Source organism: Schistocerca americana, chromosome 2 (assembly GCF_021461395.2).
Source record: "Schistocerca americana isolate TAMUIC-IGC-003095 chromosome 2, iqSchAmer2.1, whole genome shotgun sequence".
Lineage (NCBI taxonomy): Eukaryota > Metazoa > Arthropoda > Insecta > Orthoptera > Acrididae > Schistocerca > Schistocerca americana.
The window spans coordinates 713102488-713130454 of NC_060120.1; the positions used below are offsets into that span (position 1 = coordinate 713102488).

Sequence of the window (27967 nt, forward strand, 5' to 3'; positions counted from 1 at the left end):
GCCCCCCCCCCCTCCCCCTTGCCCCATAAACATCCTTTAATGCCTCAGGATGTATCCTATCGTTAAATCACTTCTTTTACACATGTTGTGTCATAACATTCTCTCCCCAAATCGATTCAGTATCTATCCATTAATTATCTGCTCTACTGATCTAAGATCTAATCTTAAACATTCTTCTGTAACAGTATATTTGAAAAGCTTTTGTTCTATTCTTGCCTATACCACTTATTGTCCAAGTTTCATTTTAATATAAGGCCACACTCCAAATGCTTTCAGGAAGACTTCTTAGCACCTAAGTTTATATTGGATGTTAACAAATCTCTCTTTGTCAGTAATGCTTTTCCTGATATTTACAGTCTGCATTTTATATCCTCTCTACTTTGGCCATTTTCAATTACCTTGATACTCATACTGCAAAACTCTTCTACAACATTTCGTGTGTCATTTCCTAATCTAATTCCTCAGTATCCACTGACTTAATTTTACTACACTTCAAAAACTTTTTTTTTTTTTTACTTCGTATGTGTTCAGCTTACAATGTTTTCAAGACACAATCCATTCCATTCAAAAATAATATATTACAAGGCCTGCTGGCATTGCACCAAGTCAAAATGGGAGAGGAGGGGAATGTATTTCACTGCTTACCTTTACAAATAAACGTTTGTGCAGGAGTAATGTGCCTGTTAATACAACTATTTGCAATGATCTTTGATTCAAATGTTGATACTATGCATTTTTTCTCTTTTATTGTTATTATCACACTTTTATAAAATTACAATCCTTTCCGGATAGGCACTTGAATCACAAGGAACATCATCAGTCTATTAGCACACAATCTTCATAGATGCTGAGTGAAAATTTTCTTTTTAAAATAATAGTTTTTGTCATACAAAATTGTGGCACCATTTATACATAGGTCACACTGTTTTGTACCTTATTACTCAATTTTTAAGCTCAATAATAAATGACATCATACTGATATGATTAGTTTTCGCAGTAATATATTTCTCACAGGTACACAGTGCAATATACAGAATCACAATATACAGAGATACAAATAAAAAGATATATATCTATTTAAATAATGAAAGCATATTAAATGTACAACAGTTTCTTATACTGAACAGGTCAATCACACATACACAGACACAAAATAAATAAATTAGTTTTCTGTGTATTTGGAATCATTTACATGCACAGTAAATAAATTATTTATTAACAAAGGGCAAGACTTCTGCTTGTGTAAAACATTATTCTGAAATTTCAGACATATCTCTTAGAAATAGCATTTATATCATTATACATTAAATTATGTGCATCAGGGGGAAAAGTAAATAAAAAATATTTAAACAACATGGCTTGCATACAGCCATATCCAGTTTCTTTCTCTGTCCTTGTTAGCAATTCATGGAGGTGGAATAAGCTGTGCGTATAAAAACCAGAGCCCAAATTATTGGCTTGTTCCTGCTGACACTATTTAAATATGCTCCCTCAGAAAATGTTCACATATTCACACACCCTGTTTCCTAAGAAATACATCACAACAACAATTAAATACCTGTGCCCAATTTGTAACTCTGCTGTTATTGTGCACAAGTCTTTTATACATAGGATCCAGATTTTGTGGAAGCTCTCAGTTTCATTCACTTTAAACATTAACGACAACTAGAAAACAAAATGGCATATGAAGTATATCAGCAGATGATAAAAAGTAGACTAATGTAATGGTACATATAATGTTTGTCACTTGGTAGTTGTCATGATACAATATAATGTTTGTCACTTGGTAGTTGTCATGATACAATCAGCTGCAAAAAGAAGGTTACCGTGCCCAAGGTTATTTATGCAAGAACTTTCTCATTGATAGATTAGCTATCAAAATACTTATGAGAGAATAATTTACAAATTAAGTTACATTGGCTGGTACTTTCATTCACCTACCTCAGTATGTTTCAAGGCAAAGACTAAAAGAAGAGTACATTCTCTTAAATTACACAAAACAGATTACATATTCATCCAGTGTCTACCATTCACTGACAAAAAAATTATTTCTTTGTACCACAGATAAAGCTGTACTCTAAACAATGAAGTGTCACCGGTCTGCAGACAATATCAGTTAAATTTTGAAATTAGCGCAGTGACTGTGGCTCGTGAATGTAATAGTGCTTAATGTAAATACGAGTTCATATTTATTTTTTACAGAGAAGACGAATTCCCAATATGGTTGTTCCGCATGTAACTGCGCAAGTTATGTAGACTAAAAGCCACTCCTAATTCCTTATGACAAACAATATTTTCTTTAATACTGAATACCAGCTTTCATGGTCTACTAACTCATAGCAGAACTGCCAAAATGGATCTATACATCTTTGGTATCTAAAAGTGCTTTATTTGAGTTTTATTTCTGATTGTGTCCCCTCTGATCCCATGAACAATATTACACATCACGCTCCAGCTTAAAAATAAAACTATACACTTGTTATACCAGCTGACACAGCCAGTTCATTAATAAAAATACACATATCAGATCTGAAAAATCTTCCATAAAAAGATGTGTTTCAGAACACCAATCACACAGTCTCAGTGCTGTTGAGATGTACTTTACAGAACGGTGGAAAGCTTTACACAATGTAAAAGAGACCTATATAGGCCCTGATAAGCATAAGCTAAAGTACAAAAGAAGCACACACAGCTAACAACATAAATGATACCAGAATAGCATCTGTCTAGATATGGTACTATTTTTGGTTGAAAAATTACGTAATAAAAGATTAGTGGAACATTACAACAGTATTAAGCAATCAAATTTTGGTTATATAAAGGTAAAAATAAATATTACTTAACTGCACTGATGAGACACACTTAATGACTTTTGTACACATCGTTTATAAAATAATTTTTTACATTTTGCAACATACGCTCAGCTTTTTCGTGGTGTTCCCAATCTCAAATGCTGCTGTATTGTGTCAAACCGATCTATGTACTCTAGTAGTTGACTGGACCCTTCTCCAAGTCCAACTGGAAGCGTGGATACTCTGAAAAAGCCATAAAATCAATCTATATTTATCTTACTATGAGACAAATAATACTAGGTACTCTAACCCTATTGTATGTAGATTCTCTCTGGCCAGAAACATACATATACTTGCAACAACTATTATACAGTGAACTTGGATACATTGCAATGATAAGTAGTAGATGTACAATTGAGACATAACACCAAATTTTGCTTTACCATACGATGCAATATTACCTTGAATGGTTTAGATTTAAAGTTAATGTGTTGAATGAATAAGAATCATAGCACTGACCAATGTCTATACTTTCCCCTCCTTGATCACAAATTCATATTGTGCGCACCTGTTCTACATTTCTGATTGCCTCTCATTACTGTCCAGCTTTTATGTCTGATCTACCAGTTGCCCACGGCTCTACAGTTGCCTACAGTTCTTTGTTATTTTGTAGTTCGACATCTGAATCTTGAGTGTTATATGCTTCTGTTGATTTATGAAATTTGCTACACGACTTTATGAGTTATCATAACATTTCCTATTTCCTGGTTTCATTCTCTCCTGGTAGGAACTACCTGCTTTAACAACTTGAAATTTTATATTTTTTTCATTTGTCTCCGTGCCATGGCAGGCTCTCAATTGTCTTTCCTTATTTATTTATTTTTTAAAGAAAATTCAAATTTCCCCCTCTCTCCAACAGAAAATGGGTATGAGTGGGTGTCCAGTCCTTTATACCTTCACTTGGTATGTACTATGAAGTTGCCTAAAAATGCTCACTTCTTTAGCGCAATTAATATATCACACATACAGTAATATATATACCAATGACACTGTGTATGTCTCCAAGTTAATGATACCTGCTTGAATATTATCTGTACTGGAACTGTTTACTTTTGATTTTATGTTAAATCATATGTGCACCACTTGCTTGCGCCAGCATTCACATAATGGTTGTGCTAACCACTGGCTGAACCACACAAAATTTAATTGGCATTCTGACATTGGTACTTTATAAAGTACAGAGACTGGATTCATTTTTGACTTACACTGATGCATTACCACAGCACATATTTGGGTCACATATGGATCACTTCAGTATTTCAAAAACAACATGCTAATGTACAGGATGCCAAAATAAAACTGATCCACAAAATATTTACAATAACACTGATGCAGGACTGACCCTTGTTAATGAACATCAGATATTATGCTGGAAATGCCTGCCACTAACATGGATGCAATGCTGTTCTTGATTATCAATGTAGCAGCTCTGCCTGAGGGGCAGTATCCAAAGTGTTTTCAGTGTTCTACTACAGCTGTCCCATTGTGTGATGACTGTTTGGGCACACCAGACCTTTCAATTTGCCTCACATATAAAACTCAAATGGAGAGAGCAGGCAGCTGAGATTATCAGGAGGATTCTAGAACCTCTGTCGATTGTCCTCTCTTCGACAAACACCTCAAGTACTTATGACAAGATTGTCAAAGTGGTGTGTGCTGTTGCTCTGTTGTGGTGAAAATATTCACACATTCATTTATCTTATGAAATTGGTCCACATATGGATTAAACAGTTTCTGGACTTACCAATTAGTCTTAACTGTTTGGGGATGAAATCACACCACACATTGCACACCAAAAACCAATTTAGAGATTATGCAAAAGGTTTTCAAAGTACTGGTGGGTATTCTTTGATGCATACTGATCACTAAACACATCTGCTCATCTCACTCCCTTAAACATAATGACACAGCAAAGTACTAGCAATGAAGCATGTGGGAGATGTGCATGAACAGACATGTGACACCAAACAATAGGTGCATCAAAATCACTGTTACCAATATTTTATGGGTCAGTTTTATTTTTGCCACCCTCCATTATGAATAAAAGTAATTACCAGCCACAAAAAAGTATGTGTAAACAGTAATAAGAACACATGTGTAAGTCACAAAATCCAATATGTTTCATTTTCAATTGGAGAAAAATCACATTAAATTTGAGCATAGGACAAGGTCATAAAAATTAGAACTGAAAATGGTAATTGGCTATCTATCAGAAAATCACTAGCTCTGAATGTTTCTGAAGTTTGCCAATCATCATCACCACCACTAGGGCTTATCTCCATTAAGAATAAATTTGTAAGGTAAGATTAAAATAGAAAGAAGCACACCATATTGCAGAACGTGTTTATTTAAACATTGTAACTGACCTTTGTTGGTGCCAGTGTGACAATACAGGAGAATCTCTGCTCGGTGGTGACTGAATCCCTTGACTGTGAGTCGATCCCCAGATGTTGGAAGATGCCACTGACCCCCATCGCCTAGGACCTATATGTCAAGATTTAGTGCTTTATTCTGAGTCTTAAAGATGACAACAAGCTTCAAAAGACAACATTTCAAATACATGTGAACATAAATTACTTTGCAAATTACAGACATACAGGCACTTCTTTTATCCCTTCACAACATAAGTGTGAAATTTTATGCTATTAAACCAACTTTAAATACATATCACACTGAGGCATCTCAACAGAAATGTACAGCAGTTTGATTTTTTAAACTGATTTACTGGATGAGTAGTCAGAAAGATATTACATTTCAATGAGTGTTATTCTCATCATCTTCTGGTGAAGTTTTGAGACAACATCTGTATCATCATCTTTTTAGGCAATGTTGAGTAGTAGTTTGATACCTCATAGGAGGGTCTTGTTGTTGGGGGTAGACTGGAGGAGGGGAGAGGAAGGGTGTACCTAAGCCCAAGTATGGGCAGTTGAGATCTACTTGGATGTCCCTCAGCTGGTTGCAACTGCTATTGTGGCCAATAATGGGTGCCAGACAGAACTTGGTTGGTACCCTCTGTCACTGTTTGCGAACCATCACTGGCTTTAAATTTAATGGTTTCATTCATTTTGCTGCCCCATATTTCATCCTCTGTAACCAGGTGTCAATGATTGGGAGAGAGAGCTGTCTTTACCTATAAAATTGATGAATTTAACACTTTCACAGACAGTACCTCCCTGCCATGAGGCAACCCAAAGGAGATGAGGTCAACATCATCATCACCATCTTCTTCTTCTTCTTCTTCCTTGCCTTTTCTCATTTCTCTATGGGCATAGAGGACAGAAGTTGTGCACACCAACTACCCGTGCCTAGAGTAAACCTTATGTTCTAGTGTGAGAAAGCCTTGTAAATGTTTGTGCAGTGTATATCTGAGGTGAGACATGGATATCAGCGCAGTATTTGCCTAGCTGGATGTGGGAAAATGCATAACAAACATATCAAGGCTGGCCTGCTCAGCAGCCCTTGTTGTCAATTGATGAGGTCGGATTTGATTCAGTACAAGGTCGCCTCACTGAATCCTGGAAGCAGCGCATTATCATGCTCTGCTAGCCAAGTGGATATGAGGTGGTGTAACACAAAAGTTGTAATATTAGGATTTAATACATATGGTCTTAGTAGCAATTTCCACAAAACTTCACATGAGTAAGTCAGTGAGAGTATACAAGGACTATTTTGTTAAGCAGTGCTGTAGTTTTTAGAGGAAGAGGAGGAGGAGATTAGTGTTTAATATCCCATTGACAATGAGGTCATTAGAGATGGAGCACATGCTCAGATTAGGGAAGGATGGAGAAAGGAGGCAGCCAAGCCCTTCCAAATGAACCATCCCAGCATTTGCCTTAAGCAGTTTAGGGAAATCACAGAAACCTACATCAGGATAGCCAGATTTAGATTTGAACTGTTGGCCTCCCAAATGGGTGGGGGGTTGGGTTAGGTTAGTGGTGTTTAACGTCCCGTCGACAACGAGGTCATTAGAGACGGAGCGCAAGCTTGGGTTAGGGAAGGATGGGGAAGGAAATCGGCCGTGCCCTTTCAACGGAACCATCCCGGCATTTGCCTGAATAGGGAAATCACGGAAAACCTAAATCAGGATGGCCGGAGACGGGATTGAACCGTAGTCCTCCCTGGGTGGGGGGGGGTGGGGGGTAGGAGGAGGAGGTGAGTGGGTGGTTGGGGTGGAAGGGGGGGGGGGGAGGGGAAAGCAACAGTGCATTTTTCTTGAGAGAATGAACAGACTTCCCTGCAATGATTACACATGTTGCTAAAAACCACATGCTATTTAATGGGTGTAGTTTACTTTAGTTATTTTCAATTGAGAACTCACCCTGGTCTCTAATGTGTACATGTACAAACATACACATTTTTACAATAATCTTAATCTACAATAAAATTTAATAGATAAAATCCAATCACACATGTATCTATTGAGAAGTTATTCCACAGAGTAGGAGGAATTGTAATGTAGAAATGGTTTCAATTTGGTTTTAAAGCTGTTTTCATTGTCTGTCAGAACAAGGAAGCAGATCAAGTATTTTGCGTCTGCATATTTTAGTTCTTTTTGCACAAGACCAAAGTTACATTGTGAGTAGTGGAGCCCATTTTTATTCTACTGCTACATTTACTAATGCTACCAAGTTACAAATTGCGAATGGTTCTTCGTAACAAACTTCAGGGTGCCGACATCTTCAGTCGAAAGACTGGTTTGATGTGGATCTTCATTCTAGTCTGTCCTGTGCAAGCCTCTTCACCTCCGCATAACTGTCCCAACTTACACACACCTGAACTAGCCTACTGTAGTCAAGCCTTCTTCTCACAATACAATGTTTACTCCCCAAAGTTCTTCCATTATCGAATTAAATAGTGTTGTTTGTCTAAAGATGTGTCCTATCAACTGATTCCTTCTTCTAACTAAGTTATGGCATAAATTACTCTGATGTTCTCTGCCCAAACAGCAAAACTAATCTTATACTTTTAGTATCTCATTTCCTAATTTATGCAATCTTATCATCTGCTTTACATCAGATTTAGTTGACGTTATCCATTCAGTTCAGTTGGCCTTCCATGTACTTTGCTGACACTGACAGAATTACATGATCAGAAAACCATAAAGTTTTTTTTCTCCTTCCTGTAGTTCATTTCCTTCACCTAATTTCTCTTTGGGTTCCTTTACTGCTTACTGAGTGTACAAAATCAATAACATGGGGAATAGGCTGCAACCCTGTCTTACTATCTTTCTAGTACTGCCTCCTTTCACCTCCTTCAACTTCTGCAAATGTTGCAGGTAACCTTTCAGTTCCTGCATGTGATACTACCTTCAGAGCCACAAAGAGTGCATTCCAGTCACCACTGTTACAAGCATTTTTGCAATAAATGTAGATTTGCCTTTTTGCAGTCTATAATAAATCATAGGATCAGTACTGCCTTGCACTTCCCTGCATTTCTCCTGAAGCCATACTGATCATCTTCCAGTTTGGCTTCTACAGGACTTTCCACTCTTCTGTAAATAATTTGTGCTGGTATATTTCAACCATGTTTTATTAATTGATGGTTCAGTGATATTCACACCTGTCAGCAATTGCCTTCTTGGGAACTGAGATTCTTAAATTCTTCAGAAAGTCTGGGAATATGTACCCTGTACATACCTCTTACATATCAAGTGGAATAGTTTTGTCATGGTTAGTTCTATCAAGGATCTCAGTAAACGGAATGTTGTCTATTCCAGGTACCTTTTTTTGCCTTACATCTTTCAGTGCTTTGTCTAATTATTCCCACTGTAATGTATCTCTCATTTCACCTTTATCTACTTTCTGCTTCTCTTTCCTCCAAAGGTTCCTTTAATTTTCTTACAGATGACAGCTAAATTTCTCACACATGCATCTATCTTTCTCATGGTCAAGTATTCTTGTACAGTTCTGCCAATCTAATTTTTTACACATTTGTATTAACTTTTGCCAACTACATTTCCTGTATTTTTATGTTTTTCCCCCTTTTATCATGTAATTCAACTCACCAAACAGTGGAGGCATTGAGTCAGTGATAGGCACACAAAAGACTGAAAAAGTTGTTTGCTTTCAGACCAACACAATATAGTCAATCAGGACAGTGTAGCCATACAGTTGTGTGTGTGTGTGTGTGTGTGTGTGTGTGTGTGTGTGTGTGTGTGTCCCCGCATGTCTGAAGAAAGATTTGTCCAAAAGTTAGCAAGCAAAAGTTCTTATTCTTTTCAAGTATCTATCAATGAATCATTGCCTATTCAGTGAGCTGTTACCTTTTCTCCTTACATCAATTACATTCCACCATGGACTTTATAAAAAACACACGCATGCTCGCGCGTGCGCACCCCCCCCCCCCCCCCCCACACACACACAGACAGAGACAGAGAGAGAGAGAGAGAGAGAGAGAGATGTTTAATTTTGCAAGCTTTTGGAGCCAGTGGCTCCTTCTTCCAGCAGAAGAGTTGAAGGGGATGGAAGAGGAGTGAAGGAGCAAGATGCGAGATGTTTGGGGAAAGGGGGTACAGTTCAGAAAAGTCGCTCAGAACCCTGGGTCAGGAGCTGCTTCTTTGGTCTTTTACAGCCATTCATTATCTTTCTTCAGTTTCTTCTTTCAGTTAAACATCACATGTAAATAAGTTTTAACAATGCCTTTCACCCTTTTCTACAAAAACTCAACCATTCATCATCCACCACCTCGTCAATTTTTATTTTGTACTGTGTGTTATTCTTCCTTGGAATCTAGTATGACATATCCTGTTTCTTAACTCTGTTTCATTATGGTAAATAACCTAACACTTTTAAGAAGTTTCAGAAATTATCTCACAAACACCTACAGACTTGTTTGAACCCAAATCATCCAACAATCTTCTGTCAACCTGTGAGTCTATTATTATTTATTTCACATCTATTCCCTCCACTATCAGCTTGTGACATGGACAGAATTAGACATGCACTCTCAAAGGTTGAGTAAGTAAGTGATTCCTGGCAATCGTCCAAATTATCAAAAAATCTTCGTATCACAATGGGTGTACCATTTCTATTTTCAGCAAGATGCTACAAAAACTTTAGAAAAAATGTAGATTGTTTAGTTATGAATTTCTCATATGCATTAAATATAGGGAAAGTTGTGTTGCTTGATGTTTTGGAAAGAGACTGGTGGTAGATACCATCTCGCACGAGATATTGGATGTCATCATGAAATTTCCACACCATTCCATCAACACAATTGACTGACATCTTCATGTGTGATGAACACACTGCTGGGCTGTTACAGAAGCCTCCAATTTATGCCTGGCTGGCTAAGGAGAAACCACACAGATGTGAACGTGCCAAATCTGGTGACCAATAGTGTAGATTTCCTGATCGGCAACGAGAGAGACAGTTATGCCACCTGTAAGATGATGAACTAAGAGCACTGGTGCACAAAAGCTGTAAAACATACTGTGTACTGCCATTGGTTGTCCAGCACCCTCTGTTGGGAGCCACCTGCTGATCTACATGTCCGCACTGGCATGAGTGCCCATCCTTGCCATTGTCATCTATGTCACCACCAAAGAATCATCTCATATATAACCAATAGTTCCCCTTTACTAGATCTCATGCTGTTCTAAGATGGTGTGTGTGTGTGTGTGTGTGTGTGTGTGTGTGTGTGTGTGTTCGTGTGTTCAACAGATTTGTCGAGCTGCAAATTTCCACTGCTTCTTTAATAATGCTGTCCCAGTGTGTAGACATCAACAAGAAAATTTTGGTGGTTTTGTAGAACATAATTGTGTATCGTATTGAGACAATGCTTGGCCATTGCAGATTTCTCTGACTGGTCCACATGTTTGTGCTGTCAGTGTTTGATGCATCTGTCCTCCATGGTACCACAAGTTCATCCAATGTAGGACGCCCCACGGTTACAGGGAATCTTACACACACCAGGTCTTTTTAAATCAAGATTGCCTTTCACTGAGCCTAAAAGAACTTTGGTGGATTGAAGAACCACCACCAATGTATGGCAAGATAACCTTTCCTCTTCGCTCTTCACTTTCCTACAGCTCTCACTTTGTCTAACATGTGTTGTGTGAAAGGCATGCTGAAGCTCTCATTTGGAATATCCATTATGTAAAAATACAGTACATAGATGGTTTATTTCATTGTATAAACTGCCTGAATTTGATATGGCTCATGCTCTATGGACCAACATCCTAAGCATGCCACTTTGTTGTGCAGGATGGTGACAGCTTGCGGTTTGGAAAGGTTTACAGTAAAACAGCTAAGTGCTGCCACCTTTTCTCCACACCAAGATGTCTGGGAATAGTAGTTCACCATTTTTCTCCATTTGCATCCATCCAGGGAAAGTTCATCATAGATGGAAAACATTCCACTTTAAGCTGTAAGAAATCTAAAGACAATAGGAAATTACTTTTGGTAACATGTTCTGAAATGCCCACAGTTTCAAACAGGGATGGGACCAAGATTTTCAACAAATACCTTGTCACAGACTATGTAGTTACGTGTGAAAAGTCTGTATTTGAAACTAATGTATCTGCAAAGCTGACATTTTACTTGGCTGAGGCATATCTGTGTCACGTTTAGTGTCTCCTGGCCTACACAAAATGTTCTCAAGAAATCCTGAATTATTCACGGATCTATAAAGAGAGAAAGTTTTTTTTATTACACATTCAGACTTTTCAAAGTTCAAGGAACAGGGAATCCATTTGATTTACTCCAGAGAAATGTTTGGCTGAAATAGGTCACACATTCGAAATTGGAATGAGATTGTGATTCCACATCAAACAAATGCCAGCAGTATGTGATAGAAACTCTGCAGACCACTTTAGCGTAACGTGATTTTGTTCTAGTGTCAATGAATAATTTATGGCTCAGCTGAAATATTGGGAGAAGCTTTAGCAATGCAGCTATGGTACTGTATTTCATCTGTAATGTAGCTGTACGTTGTAAAGAAAAACTAAATTTGTAAATGAGCCTTTCATACATACATTGATCACAGTCAGCTTTATGAGACAGCTAATAGTCAACATATCTGATATGTAAGCTACTTCAGTGGCATTAAATAGTAAGACTTGCACAATACTGTGAGTCACATAAGTAAAGTGATGGTATTCTTTAGGCATGCAGTGGAGCAAAAGAAAAGCTGTAAATTCATACACAATCCCTAGTGATTCGTAAAAGAGATTTTAAACTGCACATTTTTATGAATGTGGATTTATCTTCAAATGAATGTGAAAAAGCATAACTGGATTGGTATTGCTCTACACTGACCAGTAAGCTATCAGGCAGCTTTAAGAGTACTGAAAGCAGTTTATGTACACTGATGGAAAACAATCTACGATGGAAAAGAATCGCAATGCCAAAAAATTATTAATGTAGAATAATAAGATTTTGGGAATACTTTTGTCTAGGTAACATATTTAAGTGATGAATATTGCTAGATCACAGATTAATGTAAGTGTGAGGTAAATCATTGCAAATGTGAAATGCTGGTACATAAATAACCAGTGTAGCTGCCAGAATTTTGAATGCAAGCATGTAAATGTGCATGCATTGTGTTGCACAGGTGCTGGATGTCAATTTGTGGGATGAAGTACTATGCCTGTTGCATATGGATGGTCAATACAGGGAGCTTAGATGACTTTTCAAGCTGAAATTAGTCTAATCTTGTCCTCACGGTCCCCACCGGAGTGATACACACAGGGCTGAAATAGATTTTTAGATTTTTTTGCTTATAACTCGTTCTTGAAATTTTGTAAGTATGCTAGTGTCTATTCTCGTATGCCAATTCAGGTTTTTCAACATTTATTAAATGTTCTCCCTTGAGTCAAACAACAGTATTGGCATTTTATTTTCTACATGTTATTGGAAAATGTCTGTTTTCTTACCATGATAAGATGATGCTCCAATAATGCTCTCACTATAAGCTCGTCCCAGCACAGTGTTGCCTCCTATCAGGCGTCCATATTTCCATCGCCTCACTAGATACTTCATTCTATGAATAGCTACTACAGCAAAGGCTGCAGATCTGCAGAACAAAACAGAAAATAAAGAGGTGCACAGGTTGCCATTGAAATACAGTTTTATCTAAACCGGCTATGAAAACTGTAATATTGTACTTAGTTCAATTTGTGGAATGCTGCAGTTTTTAAGTGATCCAAATCAATCAATACATACGCTAATTTGTATGTCAAAATGAATATAGTGCAAATTTCTGGCAGAATGTAAATAATATAGAAGTAAGGAGACCACTCATCAAATAGCAGTGACACACACACACACACACACACACACACACACACACACACACACACACACACACACACACAATGGGGAGAGACATATATGTGTGTGTAAATAGCAAATCCTATTAGAAGATGTAGTATATATCATTTGAAATATCAAAACATGGACAACATACAGACACAAATTACAGGCTAGAGTTGTTATAGTTTCATGCAGCAGTTACGTTGGGAGGAGGCAATGTTAAGAAACAAAAAAAGCATCCTTGTGATGTTGTTACATAATTACTGTGACCAACCACTGACGTGATGATTTAGTATAGTCAAGATATCACATTATATTCCTTTTTACTTGTGTCATCTGTCAGAAAAAAAGGAAAAAAAACTGGGCTTTAGGTATGAGTTATAATACCGTTAAAATAAGCATCTACCATAAATTACTTGTGACAGGTGTAAAAACCAGAATGCAACTTCACTACTCCATGTCTCCCTAACACTCACTTTTATTGGCAAAATGTGATCTGTACAGTTGTTTAATATCTAAAATAAAAATGATTCTCTATATCTATAAAGACTCTCTGCAAAACGACTGAGAATTTCATGGAAGATGGGGCTTCTTCCCAAGCCAATAGTGTATGGAGTGAAGGAGGAATTACTGTTTAGGCTGTCTCTGTTCACCCTGTAATTAGTCTAATCATGGCCCAACTTTAGATGTTATACAGGTAATGAAAGGAGTAAAGGTAGCCCATCACCATGTAATTGAGGTGTTGAGCAGCTAACAGACACATTAATAAGGCTGAAAGCATTGCTGGGACTATGTTGTTCTTCGGAGCTAACTACTGCAACACACACACACACACACACACACACACACTGTTGTTCCAGCCCCAGTGCATTATATTCTCCCAGCACAGTAGCTTATCTGAAACATGGATGATTTGTTACGAGATTGGTGGACATAAAGTTTTTACCTATACTAATTACGTCCCAGATTTTCAGATTTTATTTTCTTGTTACTATGAATACTACAAAAACACAAAAAATAAGCTCTCCCAAAGGGTTTTAGGAGGTCCTGTTTCGATTTCTATTCTGCCCGTGAACATACTGATCACACACTTTTACTTGGCCCCTGAGTGGAAGATGCCAGAAGCAGAAGCTTGTGATCGGCTTGTAGCACATGGCTGCTGAGACAGCCCCGCCTCCTTCCTCAGAGCAGACAGCACAGAGCTTATAAAAGAAACTAACAACATATAATGGACTAATGCATTTCGAAAGTAACACAAAAGTAATAGTGAGTCGTTGGAAGGACCATTTGCAGGCTCTTTGCTCATCTCTGTAACTAATATTAACAATCACTAAGAACACTACTGCATACAGATCAATGCTGTATTCACAATGTCTACATATTATTTCAGAGGGCAATACTTAATATTGTTAAGTAGCTAACGTTGACAAAGAGCGGAAACATTCTGGACTGGTATGAAGTCACCTGACTTCCAACCATCACAGAGGGGTCAAGTAAAAGTGTACTACTGGCAGTTTAATTTGCTTGTCACATGTCCTTCCAGAGACGTATATCATTTTCTTGTTTACAAAAATGTGAGACATAAATTTTTGTGTAATATAACTGACTAACTATTTCTTTAAGTATTGATACCTGAAACTAATTCTGGGAATTGTCTTTTGATGTTTTTCACTCCTCCTCTTGCATCCACTGGATTCTGCAAGTTGTGTCAATTTTCTGATTGTACTGCACTCAGTATCCTCATATCCCCCAAGAACAACTAAAAGATATCTTTTCTGCCAAATAAGAGATTTGCGATAGCTTTCTGCTCTTAGGTACTTCCCAAATAGATGGTTTACCTGAAAATTAAAAATAGTATTGAATAAAATGAATCTGTATGAAGAATTGTATATGCTTGAAATTATTGTTACTTCTATTTCCACATGAAAAAGTTAAAAATAAGCATTCTGACAGTTCAGTATCAAATGGCAATTCATTTCTGAAATAAAAAAAAAATGCTACAAAAATATTACACAAGTGTTGTACATACTGAGCAAAATATAGCATTAATCTACTTAAATAATGAAAGAATTCAGTATATTATTGTCTGTGTTTAATTAACTGATGTGTATGTACCTCTAAACTAAACTAAACTCCGCCCGAACAGGCCATGAAGGCCCAACAGTACTGACTGGGCGCTGTGGCCATCCTCAGCCCACCAGCATCACCGGATGCAGATGCGGAGGGGCATGTAGTCAGCACACCACTCTCCCGGCCCTATGTCAGTTTACAAGACCGGAGCCACTACTTCTCAATCGAGTTCCTCAGTTTGCCTCACAAGGGCTGAGTGCACTCCGCTTGCCAATAGCACTTGGCAGACCAGATGGGCATCCATTCAAGTGCTAGCCCAGCCCGACAGTGCTTAACTTCAGTGATCTCACGGGAAATGGTGTTAACACTGCAGCAAGATTGTTGGCCTATGTACCTCTAATACATCTTGTATGTTGCCACATGCCCTTTGCACAGCAAGCAGCATATGCAAGGTTCATGATGAAGTGCTGCTGTTGCAACTATTATGCAAATGTAACTCCTTTCCACCATTCCCACCCGTCAGTATTTATAAACAAAGAATCATACCTTACATACGTCGGATTGGCAACACATATTTTTCTTCCTGTTAGTTAAATTGTGCACACAAAGAAGGGTTTAGGGTATTATTACTCACTTTTAACACAATTTTAGTACTGTTTCATGCCTATATTATTATATCTAAGAGTAACTGTTTGTCACCTAGACTTATATATATACCCCCATTTTATTCAAATGTCTGGTATTGATCTGTGATGGAAATAACCATGTATATATAACCTCGTCTGTACTTGTTTGTACCATATAAATTGCTAATGTCAAGGTAAATTGCATCTTAATCAAAATGAACGAAATGTAACTACTTTTAATGAAGTCATCCTTTATATAATATGTTTATAATATATTCATTTTGTACAATAGCTCACAGACTACTGATGTCTCACATTGTTTGTTTCATGTATGGTGTGTTATACAGGGCCTATAAGTACAGCTGGAGGAGTTTCATTTTTAAGAAAAACAATATTATTTGGTTCTTAGAAAATGGACATCAGATATTTTTTCCAAATTGCCTTATACAGAAGGAACAACATCAATCACCATTTATCATTTTTTCACATTTTTCTTTAGATTAAATTAATATTTGTTCCATACATCATGAATATGACAATTTTTTGTTTAAGATTACTAATTTATATCTAAAAATTCGTCTACTGAGAAGGATGACTTGTCATTCAAAAATTCTTTAAAATTTGTTTTTAAATGTTGGTTAGCTATCTGTCAGACTTTTGAGGTTATTTAGTAAGCGGCCACAGACTTTTATGGCAGCATACTTCACCCTTTCTATGCTTTTATAAATTTGTTACTTTTTGACAGTCTAAGAGAGCCAAAATCATATTTTATATGAGTAAATAATATTATCACAACCTAAGTTTTGAATAAAGAAGCCTTATCTTATGTCAAATAGTAACTGCAAATGTGGGTCTTAACAAGTACTTTTCTGACAAGACCAATTTTAAAAATTCTTACATCTTTTAATGGTCTTCTGCTTCTTATTACTAACCTGTCCATTTCTTGAATGTTGCTTAAATATAAATAACGGTTGTGCTCTCTCAATTTACTTTTTTTTCTTCAAGTAGCTGTTTTCTTACCAAAGACATTAAAACTATAAGGCATCATTAGAGAAAGTAGAAGACAGCAAGCCAAATACTGTATGTTAAAGAATTAAGTTAGAAAAAGGACAAAAGAAGATAGATAAAACATGATTTTTCAAATAAGATATTAGAAAGGAGAATAATTATTTTTTGGAGAACTACCTGAAATTTAGTGATGTAAAAGGCTAAAAATGTATATTAAACAAAGGACTAAAGTGAAAGAAATGGCAAAAAAGCAAAAATTATGTTGTGGAAAGAGTGTGAGCAAAAAGAGGGAAAATTACTAAACAAGCACTGAAAGTCGTTTTATCACAAAGATAGCGAGGAAAGTTCACGAACATTCTTTGAAGCTCACAAAGTGCAAAAAATTGTAACAAATTAGAGTGAAATAATCATGAAACTGAAGAAAGAATTGAATAAATTAATGAAGGCATTTTACAGATGGATGAGGGAACAGGAAGAAATAAATAAACCAAAAGAAGATATAGCTTGAGATATACATGGCCAACTGTGGTTCTCTCTGAAATGTATACAATTTCTCTAACTACTGGAACTGTTGTTCATTCATTCACTCAGTCTGTCACAAACACACATTAGTTTCCTCTTTTATCCCCATTTTTAGGGTAGGGAGAAGCTATGGAAATACTGACCATAGAATCAGGTTTTGGTGGAAGTAAAGCTTTGAGGGGGCAGATCTAGACTCATGCTTGAATAGCCCAGTCGTTATAGCACTTGCCTGTGAAAGGCAAAGATCCCAGATTCAAATCTCAGTCCAGCATACTGTTTGAATCTGCTAGGAAATTTCAATTCGGCGCACGCTTTGCTGCAGAGTGACAATTTATTCTGGGTTATTGTTATTACTATTAATAATAATCAAATGTTCACAGAAGACACAGTTGGTGCAGTGATGCAGCCTCATGTAGCTGTATATGTAGGGAACTTGCAGCAGTCCTCAGCAATTAGGAGGCCTAGGTTAGTTGCAAAGTCTAGCAGAAAGAAGGTTCTGCTGCTAGGTAGTTCCCATGGTAGAGTAGTGGGTCAGCAGTTGCAGGAAGTGTTGGGGAGTGAGTACCAGGTCACCAGCATTGTCAAACCTAGTGCAGGGTTGGCTCAGGTGACTGTAAGCATAGGGTAGTTATGTAAGAATTTTACGAAGGAGGATCAGGTATAGTGATAGTGGGTGGAGCAGGGAACAGTCTCGATAGGGACAGGGAATATGATGTCGGTGGTGACTTGGTTAAGATAGCTACTCAAACTGGTGGCACTAATGTGCATTTCGTGCAAGTGTTTCAGCGTCATGATCGGCCTCACCTTAATGCAGCTGTTAGGAGCGTTAACGTGGGACTAGGGAGGGCACTGGTGGCAGAGGGCTTGGTTCACATCTCAGTGGTGCCAGTTGGGTCTATCAGTAGATGGGGTTTCACTAGGCATGGCCTGCACCTCAATAGGTATGGGAACGGGAGGCTGGCTAAGCTTATAGGTGACAGTGTAGTGGGTGGTGGTGGTGGTGGTGGTGGTGGTGGTGTCACCCATGTAAAAATACCTGTATTAGTTGGTGTTAGAGCTGCACCTTTTTTAGACTGAAGTCAGCTGATAGGTATACCTGCTTAAAGGAAGTTCCTCTAACTAAGGGCTCACCTTTAGAGGATGTAATGTTTTCAAGTAGGTAAGTAATTCGAATACTTCATCAAAATATAAGAGGTATTAGAGATGAAGTCAGTAAACTGTTAATAGATGTTGACTCAGAAATTATTGGTATATCAGAGCACCACTTAAATAATTTGATAATTCACAGGTTTCCTTTACCAGGCTACAGACTAGCTGGCTGTTTCTCAAGGAGTTCCTTGTAGGTGGGGTAGTGACTATGTACGTAAAAAACAGTATTCAATATGAGTCCATAGATGTATCACGACACTGCACTGAACAGATATTTGAAACTTGTGCAGTGTTAGTTGAATTTAGTGAAACTAAACTTCTAATTGTTGTTGTTTATAGGTCTCCTAACTCTGACTTCAGAGCATTTCTGCTCAAACTAGAGAGGGTTCTCTTGATTCACTTTGTAGGAAGTACCAGACAGTAGTTATATGTGGTGACTTCAATACTAATTTTGTATATAATGGTTGGTAAATCTCCTAAATTCATATGATCTGATGCAAACTGCGTTTTTTCCAACAAGGGTGCAGGGGAACAGTAGCATAGTCTACAGTGGGAAGCACCAACTCAAACCTGGAACATACGGTGTGGTAGGAACTTCTGGGTGAAAACTGGGAGCGGACTCTGGAGACCCCAGTCGTGTTAAAGTAGCAAGGATACGGCGATGCCTTGTGGTGTCGTAAGCCTTTTGCACATCGAAGAAGGTGGCTATAAAGGTTATAACGTCTGGCAAAAGCTGTTTGGATGGCCAGATTCCAGGTAAACAAGATAATCAGTAGTGGAACAGCACTGGCGAAAACCACCCTGGAACGGAGCCAGAAGACCGCAAGACTCAAGCAGCCAAACCAGCACTGGATCACCATGCGTTAAAGCAACTTATACAGAACTCCACCAGTAGGTGCTTGATCATTTGGTTGTGGATGCAGTCTGGCCATGGGGCTGTATCAGAGCAATAGCCTAGGACACTGATGAATTCCCACTCACTGAATGGAGCATTACATGACTCCGGGTGGCGTGTAGTAGAAGATGATTGCTTTCACTCCAACCATTGTTTTAGGACATGAAAGACAGGTTGATAATTCTCAGACTGAGGCTTGAGCATATTGCAGAGCAAAATATCTGGTGACAGGGTCTGTGTAGACAGCATGTCCATTATAATTATCTGGGCTGTTATGAAGTGGTCGGTTGATGAATTCTGTGCCAATTCCCAACATTGTGTCCCATCTGCGGAGGACATCTTCAAGGGGGCCTGTAGCTCGATGGAAGGTCCAACATACCCACTGGCTCACTACTGACTGACAGTCAGTAGCGAGCCAGTGGGTGTGTTGGACCTTCCATTGAGCCACAGACCTGTCAGTCAGCAGTGAGCCAGTGGGTATGTTGGACCTTCCATTGAGCTACAGACCCCCTTGAAGATGTCCTCCATAGACGGGGATGAAACATTGGGAATTGACACAGAATTCATCAACCAACCACGGCATAACAGCCCGGATAATTATAATGGACATGACATTTCCGGCTGTGAAAGTCTACATTTTAGTATGTGTAGACAGCGCCATTCATGGTAATACCAGGTACAACTGCAGACGTCTGGTATCCATACAGACATCTGATCTTAATCCAAACCTGTGAAAAAGAGTTACATGGTCCGATGGTCAAAAAGTACCATTCTTAGCATTCTTGCTTCCATCTTTTTATTAGGTGTCAGGCACAGAGTCACTCAAAAGCAATGAGGTGCTCCATCGATGGGCGCTACTTATGGTGTTGGAGAGCCTGCCTATAATCTCAAATGGCCTCTGCTGCGATTTCTAAGGACAGCGAAGGTACTGTCTTCTGTCAGGGTGGGCCTGAGGAACATGGGATCGCTAAATCAGCTGCTGAAAGAATGGATGTGATTGTGTTCTGGACTGCCTCATTGATATCTCTATGCAGCAGGAAGGCAAGAGAGGTGAAAGCATCCCAGTCAGCACTGTTGAGAGCCCATGGGCAGGCATCCAGTGGAGTGATACTGTAGGAAGGACAGGAAGTTCGGGAAATGGTTGCTACCACACAGGTCATTGTGGACCCCCCAGTTGATGGATGGAAGAAGACAAGGGCTGCAAATGGAAAGGTCAATGTCCAAGGAAGTTCCTTGTGCCACGTTGAAATGTGTGGAGGTACCAGTATTCAAGAGTGAAAGGTCAAGTTGTGAAAGTAAATTTTTTAGGTCTTTACCATGGTCAATTACCATGGTTCATACCCCACAAAGGGCTATGGGCGTTGAAATCACCCTACATTAGGAAAGGTGCCGGGAGCTGAGAAACCAATGCAAACGGAGTGTCTAGAACATATATGTAAACTCCGCCTGGAACCCTGTCATAGGCAGCGTGATTTTTATAATATTCCCAGTATCCATGAAGGGCTGGGGTCTGCATTGCCAGAAACCAAGTCTCCTGAAGGGCAATGCAGAAAGCAGGTGAAGTGCTTAAAAGATGTCGAAGCTCATACAGGTGGTGGAAAAAACTGCTACAGTTCCACTGGAGAATAATGTTATCGATGTACAGTTAGGCCATTAAGGGACCAAGGGAGCATGATGTGCCTCAGGGTCACCTGCTGCCACTGGTTGAGGGGTTGTGGCATCAATATACATAGGTTCCACATTCCGTTGTGTGGTGTGAACGGGGCTGCTGGAATCTCCGCCTCAGACACAGGGATGGAACAGGTGGGATCTATTGGCATGCGGGCCACTGGAATGTCCTTCTTGGAGGACCTTTTCTTGTCTTTGCTCTCCCTAGAGGATTTTTACAATTGCAAGGGCTTCTCTGAATCACTTTTAGATAAAGATGATGATTAATGTCATCGTAGGTGTAGCATATGACATTGTTTGACACACTGGGTGCAACCGCTCGTACATTTTGGACTCTTAGTAACTGAGTTTGTCCAGTGTCTCATATTCTTGTGTTTTCTTTTCTTTATGGCAAACAGTGCAATTTCATGAGCAGGGAAAAGAGCCCTTTCCTCAGCTGACACAGATGGGGGAGATGTGCAGGGAGCATCTGCATGCTGCGTTCATCCACAATCTCTATATCGCATGGGGAAGGGGGAGGAGTGGGGGACATATTGTTTCACTTTACAGTGGTATTCCATCACCTTTATCTTTTCAGGCAATGAATTGCCCTCGAAGGACAAATGAGGGCACCAGTAGCAACCCTGTGGTCCTTTGGCCCCCAATGTACACGATGGACATAATATACACCCCGTCACTCCAAGTTGGCGCATAGCTCATCATCAGATTTTAAGACTATGGAAAATGCTGCCCTGGACTAAATTTAGATTGTTATGGGGAGTAACAGTCATTGGTATGTTACCCAGCTTGTTAGAAGCGAGCAGTGCCCATGACTGGGCAGGAGATGCTGTTTTGATCAAAAATGACCCACTTTTCATTTTAGTGATGGATGCCACTTCCCTGAACTTGTCTTCTAGGTTCTCCATAAAGAACAGGGGCTTTGTGAGCCAGAAGGATTCACCATCAGCCCCTGCACAAAACAAGTACTGTGGGGAGTATTGCTCCGCTTGCCACTTAGGCCTACATTCCTCCCACAGGATAGTGAGGGAAGGGAACATTGTAGGGCCCTATCTCTCTGAATTGAAACAGGACTGTCCTTTCATAGAGACTGCAGGGTCTTATGCCCATCAGCGGGAGAAAAGTTCATCTTCTTCATTTGTGGGTGATCTGCCATGGTTCCACTGACAGTGAATGGGGCCTCTTCCCATGGGCACCACCAAGCCTCAGCAATAGCTACCTGGCCAATGATCTGTTGCTCGAAGTTCCCATGCCCCAGTCACAAAGGGCACATACTCCTTGGTCTACATGGGGAGTTTTCAGCTCAGGCACCAACTGTGTGATCTCTGTGTGGTCAGGAGCCTACAACAATGCAGGTACTTGATGAACACCCCCCCCCTCCCCCCTCCCATAACGGGACGGCTACCATGCTGGATTTTGGGTGTATTACAGCTTTAAAGGGACGGGTGCATAGATGGAGAGGCACAAAAGTGAAGCACACACTCCACTGGGCGACCTTCCCTGCACAATCCGCAATTCTGGAGAATTTTGAAAATTGGTGGCAGGTTAAACCCCACAATGGGGACCATGTGTTTACTTAATGAAAAGTTGTAGAATATGTCAGAAATGGAAACTCAAGGCCAAATCATAAACCACGTCCAAGCAGGGTCAGAACTGAAAACTATCTGCTGGAGAGGTAGAAGGGGAAAGGGGTAGTGGAAGTATAAGCGTGCAGCACGGAAAAGAAGTAATGCAGCAAAGGCTGGGGCCCTGTAGTAACCAAGTACAAACCCACTAAAGAGTTGTGAGCCCCCAGGGGTGGGGAAGGGGGAGGGGAGATGAACAATGGCAATAATTAAGCAAACTAAGTGAAATAACAAAACATTTCAAAATTAAAACATGTGAGAGGTGGGGTGATGGACTGCCTCCATTATAATTCAATTGCATTTTGAAGAATGTCGTACAAAAATGGAGAAAAATAACAAAAGAAGCGGGAATAAATAAAGTGAAACTTGGAAAAGAGAGAGAACTTGGAAACTGACTGGTTAGCTTCTGCTGATGATTTAGCAATCTTAACAGCAAACCTACAAGGCGTAACAAAACTGATGAACACTGTCCATGAGGTAGCAGAAAAAACTGGATTACAAATTTTGTTTGAAAAAGCCATATACATAACCAATGTTCAAGGTGAACAAAAATTTATGGAATCACAGCACAGAAAAAAAGTAAGTTTCTAATTATAACATTTGGGAGAAGTAATCTAACCAATGCTCAGGACAAAGCAGCTAACATAAATAGAGCCATAAAAATGAAAACGGCATTCCACTTATCAAAGAACACACAAATCCTTATCTATTAATACACAATTGAAGCATTACAATGTGGTGACTAAAAAAACCAGGTGCCTTTATACCTCAAAATGCCTTGCCATAAACACAGCCAAACAGTTCAATGATTTGAAAAGAAAGAAAGAAGAATAATCTGAAAAATTCTGAATTCAAAGTATGCAAAATGGATTTAGGAAACTGAGAAGCAACCAATGAGGAGGTGTATGGAGATAAAAAAAACCTGAGAATATACCGTATTTACTCGAATCTAAGCCGCACTCGAATCTAAGCCGCACCTGAAAAATGAGACTCGAAATAAAGGAAAAAAAAAAAAATTCCCAACCTAAGCCGCACCTGAAATTTGCGACTCGAAATTCAAGGGGAGAGAAAAGTTTTAGGCCGCACCTCCAAATCGAAACAAAGTTGGTCCATTGTAATATGAGACACAATTGAATGAATGACGATACAGTGACAGTAGTTTGGTTCGAGTCGTAAGCTTAGCAGTTAAGCTTTACCAGGTAGCCATTGCTATGCGTCAGGCGCTCCGTCCGTATTTATGCGAGTACCATTCCTTTTTCACGTGCTCTGTCTGGTTTGAATCGATTGCTTATTTTGCTTTGATCTGATAACTGCCGTTTTCTTTGTTATAGGTGTTCACGTCATCCTAAGCTGAAAATGCATTACTGTAATGTCATGCATTGTTTGTCGCATTCTGACAGTGCGTGTTTACGGCCTGTCGCCGCTCGCGGCACAGCTTGCTTTTGTGCGCGCTACCGCCGCTTACACTTAAAAAAAAAAAAAGAGAGAGGGGAATCGTCTAATTAGCGAAACAATGGCAAGAGACTGCTATTTGTTGTTACTTACACTGCTGCTTTCTTTGATAATGATCAACAAGAACCAAATAATAGACTGCGTATTTCAGAACATGTTCTGAACGAGAGTTCGGCGAAAATTTTTCTCCGTTTGAAAATCTTTGCGGCCGCTTCTGTAGTACATGAAATTCTGCACAGAAATTAGAGTCATCTTAGATTTAAAAATCTGTTCAGTTGCCATACTTCATTTCTGACTGTATCACATTAGGCATAAGAATAATACGAATATAAACATGACACGATACGTATATTCTTCCGCGTTTGCTGTTGTCTCACTCTAGTTTCATAGTTTATTAGGCAGGATTTAAATGAGATAGCAGCAAACGCGAAAGAATACATGGCAAAATGTTTATATTCGATTATTTATTATGGTGAAGAGAATACTGCATGTGAATCACATTTCATCAGGTTCCTATTAGCAACCAACTCTTCTCACTGGTAGGAAAAAATTCAGAACGTAGAGTTGGCCATATTTACAAACATCCTAAACAGTCTTGGCAGTCGGATTTTCGTAGTACATTGAAATTCTGCTACATTCGAAGATGAACAATACGGAATTTGTATTTACTTCGTTGGATAATGTATGAAAATGCAGTGGTCGAAACTCGGGGCGGAGAAAAAAAAAGCTTGTCTTCCACCTTTCTTAAATTTATTTACTGACGCAGAGGTTTTGGCGAAAGTATTTATCTTTGGGCCTACAAAGCATACCTGTGTAGCGCTACATATATTCGACAGCAGAAGTTATAGTTGTAGCGGCACCTACCAACATTTTTCAGAACTTCCCGTTGCTTTGCACTCGATTCTAAGCCGCAGGCGGTTTTTTGGATTACAAAAATCGGGAAAAAAGTGCGGCTTAGATTCAACTAAATACGGTAATAGATACAATCATAAAGTGGAGGATTACACTTTATTGCCAGTTAAAAAGAATGGATAACAAGAGGTTGACAAAGAAATACTCAACTTATTTGACAGAAATCCGAAACCCCATTTTGTAGTTTATAGAAGTTAACATAGACCTACGGGATTTGGGAATAACAGATACAGACATTGAAAACAGACATGAATTTAGGAAAAAAGGTACAAAAAATTAGGGGGTTTTCAGAAGAAAACTGAAATGAATTCAGGAAGGACATGGACAGATGAGAAAAGAGAACAACAGAGAGCAAGAATGAAGAAATACTGGAACACCCAGAAATCAGCAATTTCACATGGTTCTGAGTATGCCAATTTCAAATATAATAATAATAATAATAATAATAATAATAATAATAACAATAATAATTGAAAAAGTGAGACAAGCAGATGTTAAATAATGGAGTCACAAAATATAGCGAATAATAAAGAGAACAAGTATTCTAAAACAATATAGCTGTTGCTACAATAGACACAAACCAAATAAACTTACAGAATAGTCATTCTTGATAAACATCAGAACAGCTGTTGCACTGACATTACAAAGTTCCAAATTCAAAGTCAAATAAAAATAAACAACATTCAATGCCCATATTAGCACAGTAATTTGTTTTAGAACTGCATGAGGAGCCACTGATTCATCATAGACAGTGGCACTTTGGGTACGTTGGCCCCTACCTAATTTAATAACCCACATAAAATCAGCTGAAATTGAGGACTTGGGAACAGGTGTTTTATGCACTTGCACAATGAGTAATGTTCACAACAAGTTAACACAAACAAACTAGTTTATTGTACAAACTAAACTATTATAAGGAGCACTGAAATAATCTCAAGAATTAATAGTTCTTAGCTGTTCCTGAAACCATGAGGCACAGTATTAATGTCACTTGGTAATAGGGTGATTGTTAAAGAAAGGAGTGGCACCATGAGGCACTGTAAAATTTGTGTTCTTAGTAGTGATTTGCCCAGAAAGTAAATGCTTTACACACGATCCAACATGAGTATGAAGACAGAATAAAATCACTAACTCAGCAGCTCATGCTATCAACAAATGTTTTAAGACCATAACATATCTCTTGGGAGCTTGAAATCCAGACTGCACAAACACTGTTGGAGATGGTGCATATGAAAGGTAACTAGCTGCTCAGTGTATGCCAGAACCAACACAAATCTGACACCATGAGGCATGAAACAGATAAACACCTCTCTTGGGAAAATGGCCAAGGCAGGATTCAGTCTTCTTGTGAGCGCACCAGCTGTGATGGGCGGGAGCTTGAACGTTGGCGTATGGGCACTTGCTGGTTGGAGAGAATGTCTTGCAGTGCGATGCACTGCTTTATGTACTATGCTGTGTTGCAGGTGTCAAGAGGGTGAGACTTTGTGATAAGCATCCAAGAATGGGCTATTCGAGATACAAATTCTCTTAACTATGTTCAGAGATATTCTCTGGTTCCGTCAGGCAGCAACTGTAGTAGACAGGTGTCCAGTCACATGGCAGGACTGAGAGTTTTGGACAGAGGAGCACCAAGTAGGACCAACAATTGGGATCTTCACTGAATAAACATGCATCACATTCAAATTTAGCCAATCACCATACATGGATCCTCATAATGTGTTTTTGAACAAGTTTATACTGAGTACTGTTTTGTCCTAGTTTGTTGTGGGCGTGAAAGACATCAAAGAGAAAAAAAGATTGTAAGAGTCTATGGTGAAAAAATCAGTTACAATGTCAATGACTATTACAGTGAATTATACGTCAATATCAGTAATTACATAATGAAAGAAACTGTAAACAGCTACTTGCGCATTTACAGCCATGCTCTTCACCCCACTGTGTTGTGCACGGCAGATGGCACTTTCCATAGCACCACACATTAGGATTCCTTTCTGTTCCATTTGTAAACTTAGCATACGAAGGACAACTGCTGAAATGCCTCTTTGTGCACTGTAACTAGCCTAATCTTGTCTTTGCAAACCTTATGTGAGACATATATAGGGAGCCGAAGAAAGTTCCTAGGGTCCTCACTAGTTCTTGAAACTTTGTTAAGGTGCCTTTGTGGAATAATTGGTGTCTATTTTCCAGCATCTGATATGTTAAGTTTCCATAACCTTCAAATTTTACAAGAAACAGTTGTTGTCGTGCGATAAGAATGTAAGGAAACATTGTGACTGATTGAATTGATCAAATGAACTTTTGCACCTAGTATTTTCTCTGATTTGGATGGTACTTCTTCCAAAGGATGATTCAATGTCTCAACTACTGCACCACCTGTCTTAATATAAATAGGTGCAGGAGAGCAATTAAAGCATCATCTGAAAACAGAGCACAGGGTGCAAAATTCAGTGTCAAACATCAAGAAACTGGTAGCTGTTTATATGGAGGCTGTTTTCTTTAATTATGAGATCTAATTACCAGTCATGCAAACAAACTACTCGGGTTAGTCAAAGTTTTAATTGTCACTTTGAAAAAACAAAAATACACGATTAATTTTTTGTTTCTTTACAGGTTTCATGTCCTAGTACACAGTGTAATCTCCACATCACAGTACCGTAGCACGCTACTAGAGGATCCAAAACAAAACGGCACAGACCACTGATGATATTGAGTATTGTGTGGTAATACATTTTCTGCATTTGAAGAGGAACAAAGGTGCAACAATCCAGAATGAGCACACAGACGCTTACAGCAACAATGCACCATCATGTGGTAAAGTGTTTACGCAATGCACACCATCCAATGAGGTCAAACAAGTCCGAATGACGAAGTACAAAGTGGGATACCATCTATTTGTAAAAAAATGGGAATTGCAAGAGGAATAGAACACCCAGGTATT

General features: G+C 38.8%; 1 protein-coding gene across 1 annotated transcript in view; it reads right to left on the reverse strand.

Annotated features, from left to right (window-relative positions):
* Positions 1 to 720: 720 nt before the first annotated feature.
* LOC124593751 (A-kinase anchor protein 9-like) overlaps positions 721 to 27967 on the reverse strand; it is a 505072-nt gene continuing 477825 nt past the window's right edge. Inside the window, exons 49-52 of the mRNA XM_047132086.1 lie at positions 14738 to 14943; positions 12727 to 12866; positions 5219 to 5336; positions 721 to 3035 (exon numbers count right to left, since the gene is read on the reverse strand). Of these exons, the coding sequence (XP_046988042.1) occupies positions 2921 to 3035; positions 5219 to 5336; positions 12727 to 12866; positions 14738 to 14943 (579 nt within the window). The 3' untranslated portion in view covers positions 721 to 2920. The remainder of the gene's footprint in view (positions 3036 to 5218; positions 5337 to 12726; positions 12867 to 14737; positions 14944 to 27967) is intronic.